This window comes from Carcharodon carcharias, chromosome 6 (genome assembly GCF_017639515.1).
Source record: "Carcharodon carcharias isolate sCarCar2 chromosome 6, sCarCar2.pri, whole genome shotgun sequence".
Lineage (NCBI taxonomy): Eukaryota > Metazoa > Chordata > Chondrichthyes > Lamniformes > Lamnidae > Carcharodon > Carcharodon carcharias.
In genome coordinates, this window is record NC_054472.1 from 186,341,026 (window position 1) to 186,354,586 (window position 13,561).

Sequence of the window (13,561 nt, forward strand, 5' to 3'; positions counted from 1 at the left end):
CTTTCATTCCCTTAGCATCCGAGAAACCTATCTGTCTTGAATGTCACTCACTGTCATCCTCGGCCCTCCGGGGTAGAGAATTCCAAAGAATTTCTCCCTCATTCTGAGACCGTCAATCCCAGTTCTCAAATTTTCAGTTAAGTCCCCAGCTTCCACGTTCCCACTACCTTTTTTAATTCGTTCTTGGTTAGAGTGGCAGTTATGGCCATTGCCCCTAAGAGCCAACCACATTGGTGTGTGGGTCTGGAGTCACGTGATGTCAGACCAGGAGGGCAGATTTCCTTCCCTAAAGGGCATTAGTGAGCCAAGTGGGTTTTTACAATCGACAGTGGGTTTCATGGTCATCAGTAGACTTTTAATTCCAGATTTTTATTGAATTCAAACTCCACCGTCTGCCGTGGTGGAATTCGAACCCGGGTCCCTAGAGCATTACCCTGGGGTCTCCGGATTATCAATCTAGTGACGATACCAACCATCATCCCGCCTCTTGTCCTCTGTGAAGAAGCACTTCCTGACATCACCTCTGAACGGCCTGGCTCGAATTTCAAGGCTATGCATCCTTGATCTAGACTCCTCCCCACCCGATGAAATCGAGAGAAACTGTCAGTTTCTTTCAGTTGTTTTAGGGGGTCTAGCCAGAACTGTAATATAACAAGAATATAACTTCAGATGTTTTCCATCTCGTTACGTCTTGGGAGTTTGGCCCATCTAGAAAATTGCTCTAATCTGCATCCAGGTTCTGAAGTCTCTCCCTGTTTTCCAATACCCATTTTTAGTCCTTGAGGTAATGGTGCTGTTGTTTTACTGTTGCGCTAATGCCACTCCATTCCCACTCTCGCTCCATTGCCAGGATTGGAAACCAAAGACCAGAAGCAGCTTGGTCACCCACAAGTTAGGTTTCAAACACTGAACCAACCTTTAAACTCCCTGACAACAATAAAAACAGAAAATGCCTGTCAGTGTCTGGGTCAATTTGAAGAAAGTTTGTGCAGGTTGGGCCGATACTCATTGGAGTTTAGAGGAACTGAGAGGTGACCCTTATCCTGAGGAGATTTGACAGGGCAGATGCTGAGAGGTTGTTTCCCCTCATGATGGAATCTAGAACTAGGGGTCTCCCATTTTAGGACCCTTTTTATTTTGAGCAAACATTTTTCTGTGGAATTCTCTTCCCCAGTGAGCAATGGGGGCTGGGTCATTGAATAGATTCAAGGCTGAGTTGGACAGGTTTTTGATCGAGGGTCACGGGCCCAGGGAAGAAAGTAGAATTGAGACCGCAGTCCATGATCTTATCGAATGGCGAAGCAGGCTCAATGGGCTGAATGGCCTACTCCTGCTCTTCTTGCTTATGTCCCTGAGTATCTGCAGGTGAAAAATAGGTTACGCTTCTGGTTGGAGGCCTTTGTCAAGATGGATTCTTATTTTTTCCAGGATTTTGTCTTTTGTCAGATTTTGGAATAATTGTGTTTTTTTTTAAATCATCTGTAACAGTGCTAATTCTAAATGGAGTTGTATAATTTATTACGGACGATTAAATGTAAACTGCAAAGCTGGGAATCTTTTCCAAAGTATTCAATTAGTTCTGTTAATGGGTGAAATGAGTACAGTGGATGCAAGTGGTGGAAGAGACAATGGGCCAGATTAACTGGTTAGTTGTCTAATTTTCTGTCTGTGGAGCCCTGCTGTGCAGCAATCTAGCTGCCCACGTTTACAGGCAGAACATATTTCAAAAGTAAAATAAAAGCAAAAAACTGCAGACGCTGGAAATCCAAACAAAAACAAAAATACTTGGAAAAGCTCAGCAGGTCTGACAGCATCTGCGGAGAGGAACACAGTTAACGTTTCGAGTCCGAATGACTCTTCATCAGAACTAAGGAAACATAGAAAAGAGATGAAATATAAGCTGGTTTAAGGGGGGGTGGGACAGGTAGAGCTGGATAGAGGGCCAGTGATAGGTGGTGATAACCAAAAGATGTCATAGACAAAAGGACAAAGAGGTGTTGATGGTGGTGATATTATCTAAGATATGTGCTAATGGTGACATTAAGGGTAGAAAGCAGGACGAGAAAGGTACAGATAACCCTAGTGGGGGTGGGGTAGGGGGAAGGGATCGAAATAGGCTAAAAGGTAGAGATAAAACAATGGATGGAAATACATTTAAAAATAATGGAAATAGGTGGGAAAAGAAAAATAATATATAAATTATTGGGAAAGGGGGGATCAGAAAGGGGGTGAGGATGGAGGAGAGAGTTCATGATCTAAAATTGTTGAACTCAATATCCAGTCCGGAAGGCTGTAAAGTACCTAGTCGGAAGATGAGGTGCTGTTCCTCCAGTTTGCGTTGAGCTTCACTGGAACAATGCAGCAAGCCAAAGACGGACATGTGGGCATGACAGCAGGGTGGAGTGTTGAAATGGCAAGCGACAGGGAGGTCTGGGTCATACCACTGACAACACCTCTTTGTCCTTTTGTCTATGACATCTTTTGCCAATCTCCACTTATCACTGGCTCTCTATCCAGCTCTACCTGTCCCACCCTCCCCACCACCACCACCACCCCCCCCCCCCCCCCCCCCCCCCCCACCAAACCAGCTTTTTTCTATGTTTCCTTAGTTCTGATGAAGAGTCATTTGGATTTGAAACATTAACTGTGTTCCTCTCCGCAGATGCTGTCAGACCTGCTGAGTTTTTCCAGATATTTCAAAACTAGTTTAATAGATCGTAACCCTTTTTTAGGATTTATGAAGTTATGGTGCATCATAGACCACAGGACATTGGGCCTCGTCATTTCTGTAATTGTTCTAAAAGGATTAATTAAAATTTCACCAGTTATTACAAAAACACATTTGCCATTTGCTGAGCTCACCAAGGCTATAAGATGCTAAATTTGTCATGTGGTAAAGTGAACTTGGTTAAATTTACAGCACAGGAGGAGGTCATTCAGCCCATTGTGTCCATGCTGCCCCTCTGAAAGAGGAACTCGTCTAGTCCCACTCACCCACACTTTTCCCCATAGCCCTGCAATTTGTTTTGCTCTTCAAATAATTCTCCAATCCTCTTTTGAAAGCCACAGTTGAATCTACCTCTGCTGCTCACTCGGGCAGTGCTTTCCAGATCCGAACCACTCTCTGCGTAAAAGAGGTTTTTTACCTCGTGTCACCTCTGGCTCTTTTGTAAATCCAGTTCAAATCAGCGTCCAAAGGTTTTCAACTCTCCCACCAAAGGGAGCAGTTTCTCCCTATCCACTCTGTCCAGATCCATAAGACACTGGAGCAGAAATTAGGCCAATCGGTCCATCGAGTCTGCTCCACCATTCAATCATGGCTGATAAGTTTCTCAACCCCATTCTCCAGCCTTCTCCCCGTAACCTTTGATCCCCTTATCAATCAAGAACCTACCTATCTCGGTCTTAAATACGCTCAATGACCTGGCCTCCACAGCCTTCTGTGGCAATGAATTCTGTAGATTCACCACTCTCTGGCTAAAGAAGTTTCTCCTCATCTCTGTTCTAAAAGGTCTTCCCTTTACTCTGAGGCTGTGCCCTCGGGTCCTAGTCTCTCCTACTAATGGAAACATCTTCCCCACGTCCACTCTATCCAGGCCTTTCAGTATTTTGTAAGTTTCAATCAAATCCCCCCTCGTCCTTCTAAACTCCATTGAGTATAGACCAGAGTCCTCAAAAGTTCCTCATATGTTAAGCCTTTCATTCCTGGGATCATTCTCGTGAACCTCCTCTGGACCCTCTCCAGGGCTAGAACATCCTTCCTGAGATACGGGGCCCAAAATTGCTCACAATATTCTAAATGTGGTCTGACCAGAGCCTTATAAAACCTCAGCAGCACATCCCTGCTTTTATATTCTAGTCCTCTCGAAATAAATGCCAACAGTGCATTTGCCTTCCTAACTACCGACTCAACCTGCAAGTTAACTTTAAGAGAATCCTGGACTAGGACTCCCAAGTCCCTTTGCACTCCAGATTTCTGAATTGTCTCCCCATTTAGAAAATAGTCTATGCCTCTATTCTTCCTACCAAAGTGCATGACCTTACACTTCCCCACATTGTATTCCATCTGCCACTTCTTTGTCCATTCTCCTCACCTGTCCAAATCCTTCTGCAGCCTCCCCGCCTCCTCAATACTCCTTGTCCCTCCACCTATCTTTGTCTCATCTGCAAAGTTAGCCAGGATGCCCTCAGTTCCTTCATCTAGATCAGTAATGTATAATGTGAAAAGTTGTGGTCCCAACACTGACCCCTGTGGAACTCCACTAGTTACCAGCTGCCATCCTGAGAAGGACCCCCTTATCCCCACTCTCTGCCTCCTGCCAGACAGCCAATCTTCTATCCATGCTAGTACCTTGCCTCTAACACCATGGGCTCTTATCTTACTGAGCAGCCTCCTGTGCGGCACCTTGTCAAAGGCCTTCTGGAAGTCCAAGTAGATAACATCCATTGGCTCTCCTTTGTCTAACCTACTCGTTACCTCCTCAAAGAATTCTAACAGATTTGTCAGGCATGACCTCCCCTTGATGAAACCATGCTGACTTTGCCCTATTTTACCATGCAATTCCAAGTATTCTGAAATCTCATCCTTAATAATGGACTCTAAAATCTTACCAATGACCGAGGTCAGGCTAATCGGCCTGTAATTTCCCGTCTTTTGCCTCACTCCCTTCTTAAACAGGGCGGTTACATTAGCGATTTTCCAGTTCTCCGGGACCCTCCCTGACTCCAGTGATTCCTGAAAGATCACCACTAATGCCTCCACTATCTCTTCAGCTATCTCCTTCAGAACTCTGGGGTGTAATCCATCAGGTCCAGATGATTTATCCACTTTCAGACCTTTCAGTTTTCCTAGCACCTTCTCCTTGGTAATGGCCATCATACTCACCTCTGCCCCCCGACTCTCTTGAACTTTGGGGCTGTCACTCGTGTCTTCCACTGTGAAGACTGACGCAAAGTACCTATTCAGTCCCTCCGCCATTTCTTTGTTCCCCACTACTACTTCTCCAGCGTCATTTTCCAGTGGTCCAATGTCCACTTTTGCCTCTCTCTTACCCTTTATATATCTAAAAAAAACTCTTGCAATCTTTTATATTACTGTCTAGTTTACCCTCATATTTAATCTTCTCCCTCCTTATTTCTTTTTTAGTTGTCCTCTGTTGGTCATTGTAGGCTTCCCAATCCCCTGGTTTCTCACTGCTCTTCGCCACATTGTATGCTTTCCCTTTAGCTTTTATGCTGTTCCTGACTTCCCTTGTCAGCCACGGTTGCCTTGTCCTCCCTTTACTATGCTTCTTCTTCCTAGGGATGAATTTTTGCTGTGTCTCCCAAATTACTCCCAGAAACTCCTGCCATTGCTGTTCCACTGTCTTTCCTGCTAGGCTCATCTCCCAGTCAATTCTGGCCAGCTCCTCCCTCATGCCTCTGTAGTTGCCTTTATTCAACTGTAATACCGTTACATCTGATTCCAGCTTTTTCCTCTCAAATTGCAGGGTAAATTCTATCATATTATGGTCACTTCCTCCTAAGGGTTCCTTCACCTTAAGCTCCCTTATCAAATCTGCCTCATTACACATCACTAAATCTAGAATTGCCTGTTCCCTAGTGGCTCCACCACAAGCTGCTCCAAAAAGCCATCTCGTAGACATTCCACAAATTCCTTTTCTTGGGATCCACTACCAACCTGATTTTCCCAGTCTACCTGCATATTGAATCCTCCATGATCACTGTAACCTTGCCTTTCTTACACACCTTTTCTCACCATTCTGAACACTTCAAAATCTCCTCTCAACCTTCTCTTTAAAGAGAACGACTGCAGCTTCTCCAATCTACCCACCCAGTTAAGTCCCACATCCCTGGAACCAATCTGGTAAATTAGCTCGAGTCCCTGAGTGAAAAGGGATTCTTACCTATTAAGCTGCAAAATAATGAGCTTGTACTTGTTAACTTTTCCAAATGTTCCTGTGTGTGTGTGAGAAACATTATTGAATCACTTGTTTGCTTCAGAATTTAGAGCAGTTGGGGAGATGGTTTATAAACGGATTAATGATGTTCAAGTACTATATTTTGGAATGTTGAGGAACATTCCAGGCAGGAAGTGAGATTCCCTGTATGTTGTTCCATAAACTGAAGTGTTCCGAAATTTTAATTGATGTCTTCTCAGTACAAATTTCCAGTGAAAACATAGCCAAGTTCCGTTTTTTCCAAAGGCTCTTGTAAATGGCTTGCAGCCCTTACAATAAAAGAACCATTTTAAAGTGCGCCGTTCAACCTCTAGCTGTGCTCACTAAATTTTAACTAGGGACAGGAAGAGGCCGTTCAGCCCCTCGAACCTCAATCGTTAGGTTATGGCTGATCTATATCTTCACATCAGCCTCGAGGATCTTCTAATCCTTTATTACCCTTGCCAAACAAAAATCCCCTTGTTCTGACCCCCCCCACCCCCCCAAGAGGAAATAGTTTCTCTCTCTCTGCCCCATTGGATTCCTTTTAATCATTTAAACACCTCAATTAGACCAACGTACGAATTAGGAGCAGGAGTAGGCCACTCGGCCCCTCAAGCCTGCTCTGCCATTCAAAAAGACCATGGCTGATCTGATTGTAATCTCCCTGCCTATCCCCAATAACCTTTCAGCCCCTTGGTAATCAAGAACCTATCCACCTCTGCCTTAAAAATATTCAAAGACTCTGCTTCCCCTGCCTTTTGAGGAAGAGAGTTCAAAAGACTTATGACCCTCTGAGAGAGAAAATTTCTCCTCACCTCTGACTTAAATGGGCGACCCCTTATTTTTAAACAGCGACCACTAGTTCTAGATTCTCCCACAAGAGGAAACCTCCTCTCCACATCCACCCTGTCAAGACCTCTCAGGGTCTGAAAACTTTCGATCAAGTCACCTCTTCCTCCTCTAAACTCCAGTGGATACAAGCCCAACCTGTCCAACCTTCCCTCATAAGACAACCTGCCCATTCGCCCACTGTCCCTTAATTTTCTATACCCTATGGAATACAAGCCCAGTAGACTATCCGATGTGTACTCATAAACCCTTGATCACAGACACATTTTATTCCTCCTCCTGAATGGGAGGTCTGTGCTGCCATGTTTCTAAACACGATTCAAGTTCACTTTGTTTAAAGGTGAATAGTGTGATGTCCTAAAAAGCTATATTCCACTATCTTCACCAAGGATATACCAAAGGGTGTGAAGTTAAAGATATTTGACTCTGTTAGGACTGTTTGCCTCTCTGTTGTGGGCATTGCTGACGAGGCCAAAGTTTATTGACCATCCCCTAGGTGCGTAGCTGTTTCCAGCACCTAAGGGGATTGCTCAGCCATTTCAAAGGGCATTTAAAGGTCAACTATGTTGCTGTGGGTCTGGAGTCACATGTAGGCCAGGCCAGACCAGGTAAGGACAGCAGATTTCCTTCCCTAAAGGGCATTAGTGAACTAGTTGTGATTTCAGACAATCTGAAAGCTTTCATGGTCACTTTTACTATTAAGTAATTTTCACATCATCTTTAAGAAACGGAATTCAGATTCTCAGGCCTCCATTGTACGAATTGAATTGAACCCATTGTTTGCCATCACTTACAGCCCAGTAACCCAGCCACTCGCACTGCGGTACCCATTGGATAACGGTGCCAGATGCTGAGTTAGTTACAAAGGTCTTGGGTTTGTCAGCTATGACTTGGTGAGCTACAGTCTCTCCTCAGAGACAGAAGGTTTAGAGTTCAAGCCCCACTCCAGCACTAATCCAGGCAGTACTGCAGGAGTGTTGCCGACTTTCAGATCAGACATCAAAGTGAGGCAATGAAAGATCCCATGGCATTGTTTCAAAGAAGAACCAGAACGTTCTCTCAGGTGTCCAGGGCCAAGGTTTATCTCTTACCAACATCACAAAAACTGATGTACCCAAAGCAAAGATTTGCATTAATGTTCTGTGACTCACCACCTCGGGACTTTCCAAAGCATTTTACAACTAATGAAGTACTTTTTGAAGCGTAGTCACCGTTCTAACGTAGGAAACGCGGCAGCCAATTTGTGCACAGCAAGCTCCCGCAAGCAGCAACGTGTTTTGATAATCTGTTTTTGGATGTTGATTGAGGGATAAACATTGGCCAGGATGTCAGGGAGAACTCCCCTGCCCTTCTTCATGGAAGTAGTAGTTTGGGATCTGTAACGTCCACCTGAGAGAGCAGGCATTTGGTTTAACATTTCTTCTGAAGGACGGCACCTCTGACAGTGCAGCACTCCCTTCAGCGCACATTATTTGTGCTCAACTCTTTTGGGGGTGGGCCTTGAACCCACAACCATCTGACACAGTGGCAAGAGTGCTATCAACTGAGCCATAACTGATGCTAATAACCTGGTCACTATCACATTAGTGCTCATGGGGTCTTAGTCTTAGAGACTAAGAATCTAGAGACGTACAAGGCAGATAAGACTCAGGCTTCCGTCTGTTATCCTTAGCTTGCAGTTCCTGGAACAAGTTGCTGGCCTGAAACCAGAGGCGAGACCTTGAGGGGCTGTATATGCTGCTTCAAGCGTGCCTGACCAGGAGAGACACTCCCTCTCTTACTGCTTGCTGTATGTCTGTTGGAAGGATTTGCAGGCTGACAATCAGCCTGTTTGGCCACATTGCACATCTTCCTTGACCATCAAGTCCCGGAGTGGGACTTGAACCCAGAGCTTCTAGCTCAGCGGTAGGAGCACTACCCTTTGTGCTGCAAGACGACCTCCTGGGGCCTTGCTGTACACAAATTGGCTGCTGTATTTCCTGCATTACAGCCTTCAATAAGTAAATCATTGGGTGTAAAGCGCTTTGGGATGTCCTGTGTTTGTGAAAGGCACTATATAAATGAAATTTTTTTTGTGAATGAGAGAGGATTTCCTGTAGACTTTTCCATCTTGATACTAGGAATTAACTGGTTATTTCTGCAGCTCTTGTATAGTAGCAATCATGCATATTTTAAAACAACTGTGCAAAGCACATTACTCGCAGGGATCATGTGGGATTAGAGTTGCAATGTAGATAAAGGTCAGCTATTTAAGATGACCCGCTAAATATTTGATGTGTTACTTAATTTGTTGATATTGTGATGTCAACATTCTAAGAAGTTAATTATGTCCTGGAAATGTTTTTTATATCACTTCACTGTGATAGGGAATTAAAACACTGTCAGCTAAAAGCAGTTTAGCAGTGACATGCACTATTTTTATAGAGACTTATTTTTGCATCTTTTTAAGACTTTTTTTCTTGTTCCCTCTCTCACAGCCTATTGATTATGAAACCAACAGAGCCTTTGTACTGACAGTCATTGCTGTAAATCAGGTACCTCTGACAAAGGGCATTCAGCTTCCTCCTCAATCAACCGCCACTGTCTCCATTACCGTTATTGATGTGAACGAGAGCCCGTATTTTGTTCCAAATCCTAAACTGATTAGGCAGGAAGAGGGTCTTCCTGCCGGCAAGCTCCTCACCGTCTTCACAGCTGAGGACCCGGATCGATACATGCAGCAGACTCTTAGGTACAGTAACCTCTCTGATTTACATGCACAGTCTCATAGAGCCATACATGGAGGGAGGATCCCACGCGCTGTGCCTCATTGGAAAAACCCTGCCCACTTAGACACTGCTGCTGGCAGCCTCTCCCACCAGGAGGTTTGCTGTCACGGCGTGTCACTCTCGTCCATCCTCACACGTCCACTGTAGCTCGTCTGCAACTGCTGAGTGGTGCCCATCATCCAGTTACCCCTCGGGCGACCCCTCTTTCTGCTGCCCTCTAGCAGAGATCTCAGCAGCTATTCAGCTCTGATCGAATGGCTGAAATGCTGACGTTTTCTCTGGATGTCGTTTTGAGTTCTTTTTCAGTTTCCAGCATCCGTATTTCAAAGGCCTCTATTTTCTTCCACAGACCTTCACTTATTGCCCGGGTTTCTGAGGCAGACAGGAGAGTGGAGCGATTGCAGCATCTTATGAGTTTTTCCAGTTGTCGCGCTGTTAACACATCCTTCATCTTCACAAAATTACTCCTGGCTCTCTCTATCCTTTTTCTGACTTTGGCATCACATCTGCCATCTTCTGTTATCCTTTGTCCTCAGTAGACAAACTTGTCCATTTGCTCCAACGTGACACCATCCACTTCAATCTTCCCCTCGAGTTTGTTCTAGTGTGTCCTTTCCAACTGCCGCTGGTTTTGATGTTTGTACTCGATCCATGGTCTGAACTCCTGGGCGCACTTGAACGCACCCTTCCTAAAACCCCAGCTCTCTCCCCGTACCCCTGAAAATTTTTCTCCAAGTATTTAGTCCATCCCCTTTTGAAGTTACTGTTGAATGTTGTTTCCATCGCCCTTTCAGGCCGTGTGTTCTGGACCATAACAACACTGAGTAAAATTCTTCTCACCTTTTTACTTCTTTTTCCAATCATCGTAAACTGTTGTCCTCTGGTTACTGACCCTCCCTGTCACTCGAAATAGTTGTTCCTTATTTACTCTTATGGCATCAGGCTAGATATCCTCTCTTACCATTGAAGGGCCATTTTTCTCAGTCAATTTTCCTCCTTCCAATCCTCCCCTGGGTTTTGGTTCCTCATTGACCTGAGCTTTCAGTGACATTTTGATCTTTTCATGCCTCACGTGAGTGGCCATATTGGGGTGAGGCAAGTTGGGCGTCACCTTTGACTGGCGAAGGCCTTGGAGCTAAAACCTATCCGATCCTCAAACAGGGCGCAAAATCGGAACTGCGGGTCCCGACAATGCTGGGTGCATTCATCCAATCGGACAGCACCGGTACGGCAAAAGACGAGTTAATGTTTCGGGGGGGTTAATGTTGTCTGAGGGTGTGCTGCAGTGTCAGAGGTGCCATCTTTCGGGTGAGATGTTAAACTGCTGCCCTGTCTGCTCTCTCTGGAGAATGTAAAAGAACCTGTTTCACTGTTTTGCAGAGGAGTTCTCCCCTCTATCCTGGTCAATATTTATTCCTCAATCGATATTGCAAAAACAGGTGATTTGGTCATTAGTTCATTGGCTGTTTGTGGGATCTAACTATGCCCAACTTGGTTGCTGCGTTTTCTACATTACAGAAGTGACACCTACCCCAAAAAGTACTTCATTGGCTGTTAAGCGTGTCCTGAGGCTGTGAAAGGGGCTATCTAAGTTTAAGTCTTTCATTTCTGGTCTCTGCACAGCAGTTGCTGGCCTACAGGATGTTTCCAGCAATCTAATCTCAGTTTTTGTTCTAATCCTCTATTTGCCTGAATGAGCTTCCCATAATGCTCGCTTACAGGAATAGTCGCTCTAGCCAATTCCTTCTCTCTTCCTCTAAATACAGAATGTCCTCCCTTCAACCTTTCCCTTGACTGAGTTTCACTAACCAGACACAATCAGGATTTGATCCTGGAATTTTATAGCTCCACAGGTCACTGGATAAAGCTATTGAGGTAATGAGGGGCTGGATCATTGAATAGTTAATAATAAACCAGTGTGGGGGCTGGTCACTGGATAGAGATTTTTAAAAATTTATTCCTTGCATGTGAGAAGGTGGTGGCTGTGAGTTGCCTTCTTGAACTACTGTGGTGTAGGGTGGGAGTTGCAGGATTTTGACCGAGTGATAGTGAAGGAACAGCGATTATAGTTCCAAGTCAGGGTGATGTGTGGCTTGGAGGGGAACTTGCAGGTGACGGTGTTCCCACGTGATTCCTGCCCTTGTCCATGTGGGTGGTGTAGATCATGAGTTTGGGAGGTGCTGTCAAAGAAGCCTCTGAGAGTTGCTGCAGTGCATCTTGTAAATGGTACACATTGCTGCCACTGTGTGATGGTGGTGGAGGGAGTAAATAATGGTGAGGAGCATGGGGTGCCAATCAAGCAGGGCTGCTTTGTCCTGGATGGTGTGGAACTTCTTGTGTTATGGGAGCTGCTCTCATCCAGGCAAGTGGGGACTATTCCATCTCACTCCTGACTTGTGCCTTGTCGATAGTAAGTGATTGAATCATTGAGGGGCCTATCAGGCTACGTTCCAGGAAATTGGCCTCGCAAGTTTATTTACCTGAGAAACATGGATTGTCATGGCTAAATATTTTTGTTCCTCCCTTTACCTTTTCCCACCATTTCATTTTTTATCAAGATGACCCTCTGTCACATTTTACTATTAACGCATTCCTATCATCGCTTTTTAATTAACTTTCATTTGGTACACCTGGTGTATCCATCAATTTTTAATATGCCACAGAATTATGTGTACTGCATTGTTATACCTTTTTCATTTTAAAACGAGTCCAGTAAGTATCTGATTTCCAAAGGAAATGGTCTCCGTGTTTGAAATGTGTCACGTTGTATCGTTTCCTCTGAAATTAAATTCTGATGGTGCCGTATAAATTTTAGCCTAAAGCAGTAAAAGGTTTCATGAATATTTATTCAGCATAATGGAGCCAGCATTTCATTGCGCTGAGAACACTAGGGAGGAGAGGTCCTTGAGATACTGAAAAGCAGAGTCCATAGGCGTGACTGGTGATGTAGTGCCTGAAGAACATTGTTCAACCTGGAATTGAGTTGGAGGAGCAGTTCTCAATGCTGAGATGTTTGCAGCCAGCCTCCAGCTCTAGAGGCTGGTCTAATTTACAGCACAAAAGGAGTGGGTTCAGCATCTTTGATTGTTTTGCGATGAATTATTTACAGGCTAAACAACATAACTATCGGGGAAGACTTTACAGACTCATTCTGGGAAAGGGAAGGTCGATGGGGTTGAGCCATTTGATGTTCACTGATGAAGGGTTTGATAGGGAATATGTAGAGAGGATGTTTCCGCTTGAGGGAATCCAAAATAAGGGGCCATCGATATAAGATGGTCTCTGATAAATCCAATAGGGAATTCTGGAAAGACTTCTTCATATCCAAAGAGTGCTGAGAATGTGCAACTCACTACCACAGGGTGTGGTTGAGGCAAATAGAATGGATGTACCTCAGGAAAAGCTAGAAAAGCTTATGAGGGAGAAAGGAATAAAAGGACATGTTGATAGGGTGACATGGAGTCTGGTTTGAGCGGGCTCGCGTGGAGAATCTTTTTATTTGTTCACGGGATGTGGGTGTCACTGGCTAGACCAGCGTTTATTGCCCATCCCTAATTGCCCTTGAGAACTGAGTGGCTTGCAAGGCCATTTCAGAAGGCATTTAAGAGTCAACCACATTGCTGAGAGTCTGGAGCTGTGTGTAGGCCAGACCAGATAAGGTCGCCAGATTTCCTCCCCTGAAGGGCATTAGCGAGCCAGATGGGTTTTTATAACAATCGGCGTGAGATTTCACGGTCAAGATTAGACTTTTAATTCCAGAGTTTTTTTTTTGGGTGGTGGATTTGAACCTGGGTCCCCAGAGCATTGCCCTGGGTCTCTGGATTAGTAGTCCTGCGACAATGCCACGAGGTAACACTGACATAGGCCTGATGGGCTGAATGGCCTGTTTCTGTGCAGTAAATTCTATGGAATTCTGTGTATCTAATTCCTCTGATCAATGAGAAACAGGCATCTCACACACGTCATTTTGACCACAAAGCCATCAATTCTTCCTTCCTGCAT

At 44.7% G+C, this 13,561-nt stretch overlaps 1 protein-coding gene across 1 annotated transcript in view; it reads left to right on the plus strand.

Moving 5' to 3' along the window:
- The window catches only part of LOC121279300 (cadherin-2-like), a 197,503-nt gene that overhangs the window by 152,429 nt on the left and 31,513 nt on the right, over positions 1-13,561 (plus strand). Inside the window, exon 10 of the mRNA XM_041190437.1 lies at positions 9,269-9,522. Within this exon, the coding sequence (XP_041046371.1) occupies positions 9,269-9,522 (254 nt within the window). The remainder of the gene's footprint in view (positions 1-9,268; positions 9,523-13,561) is intronic.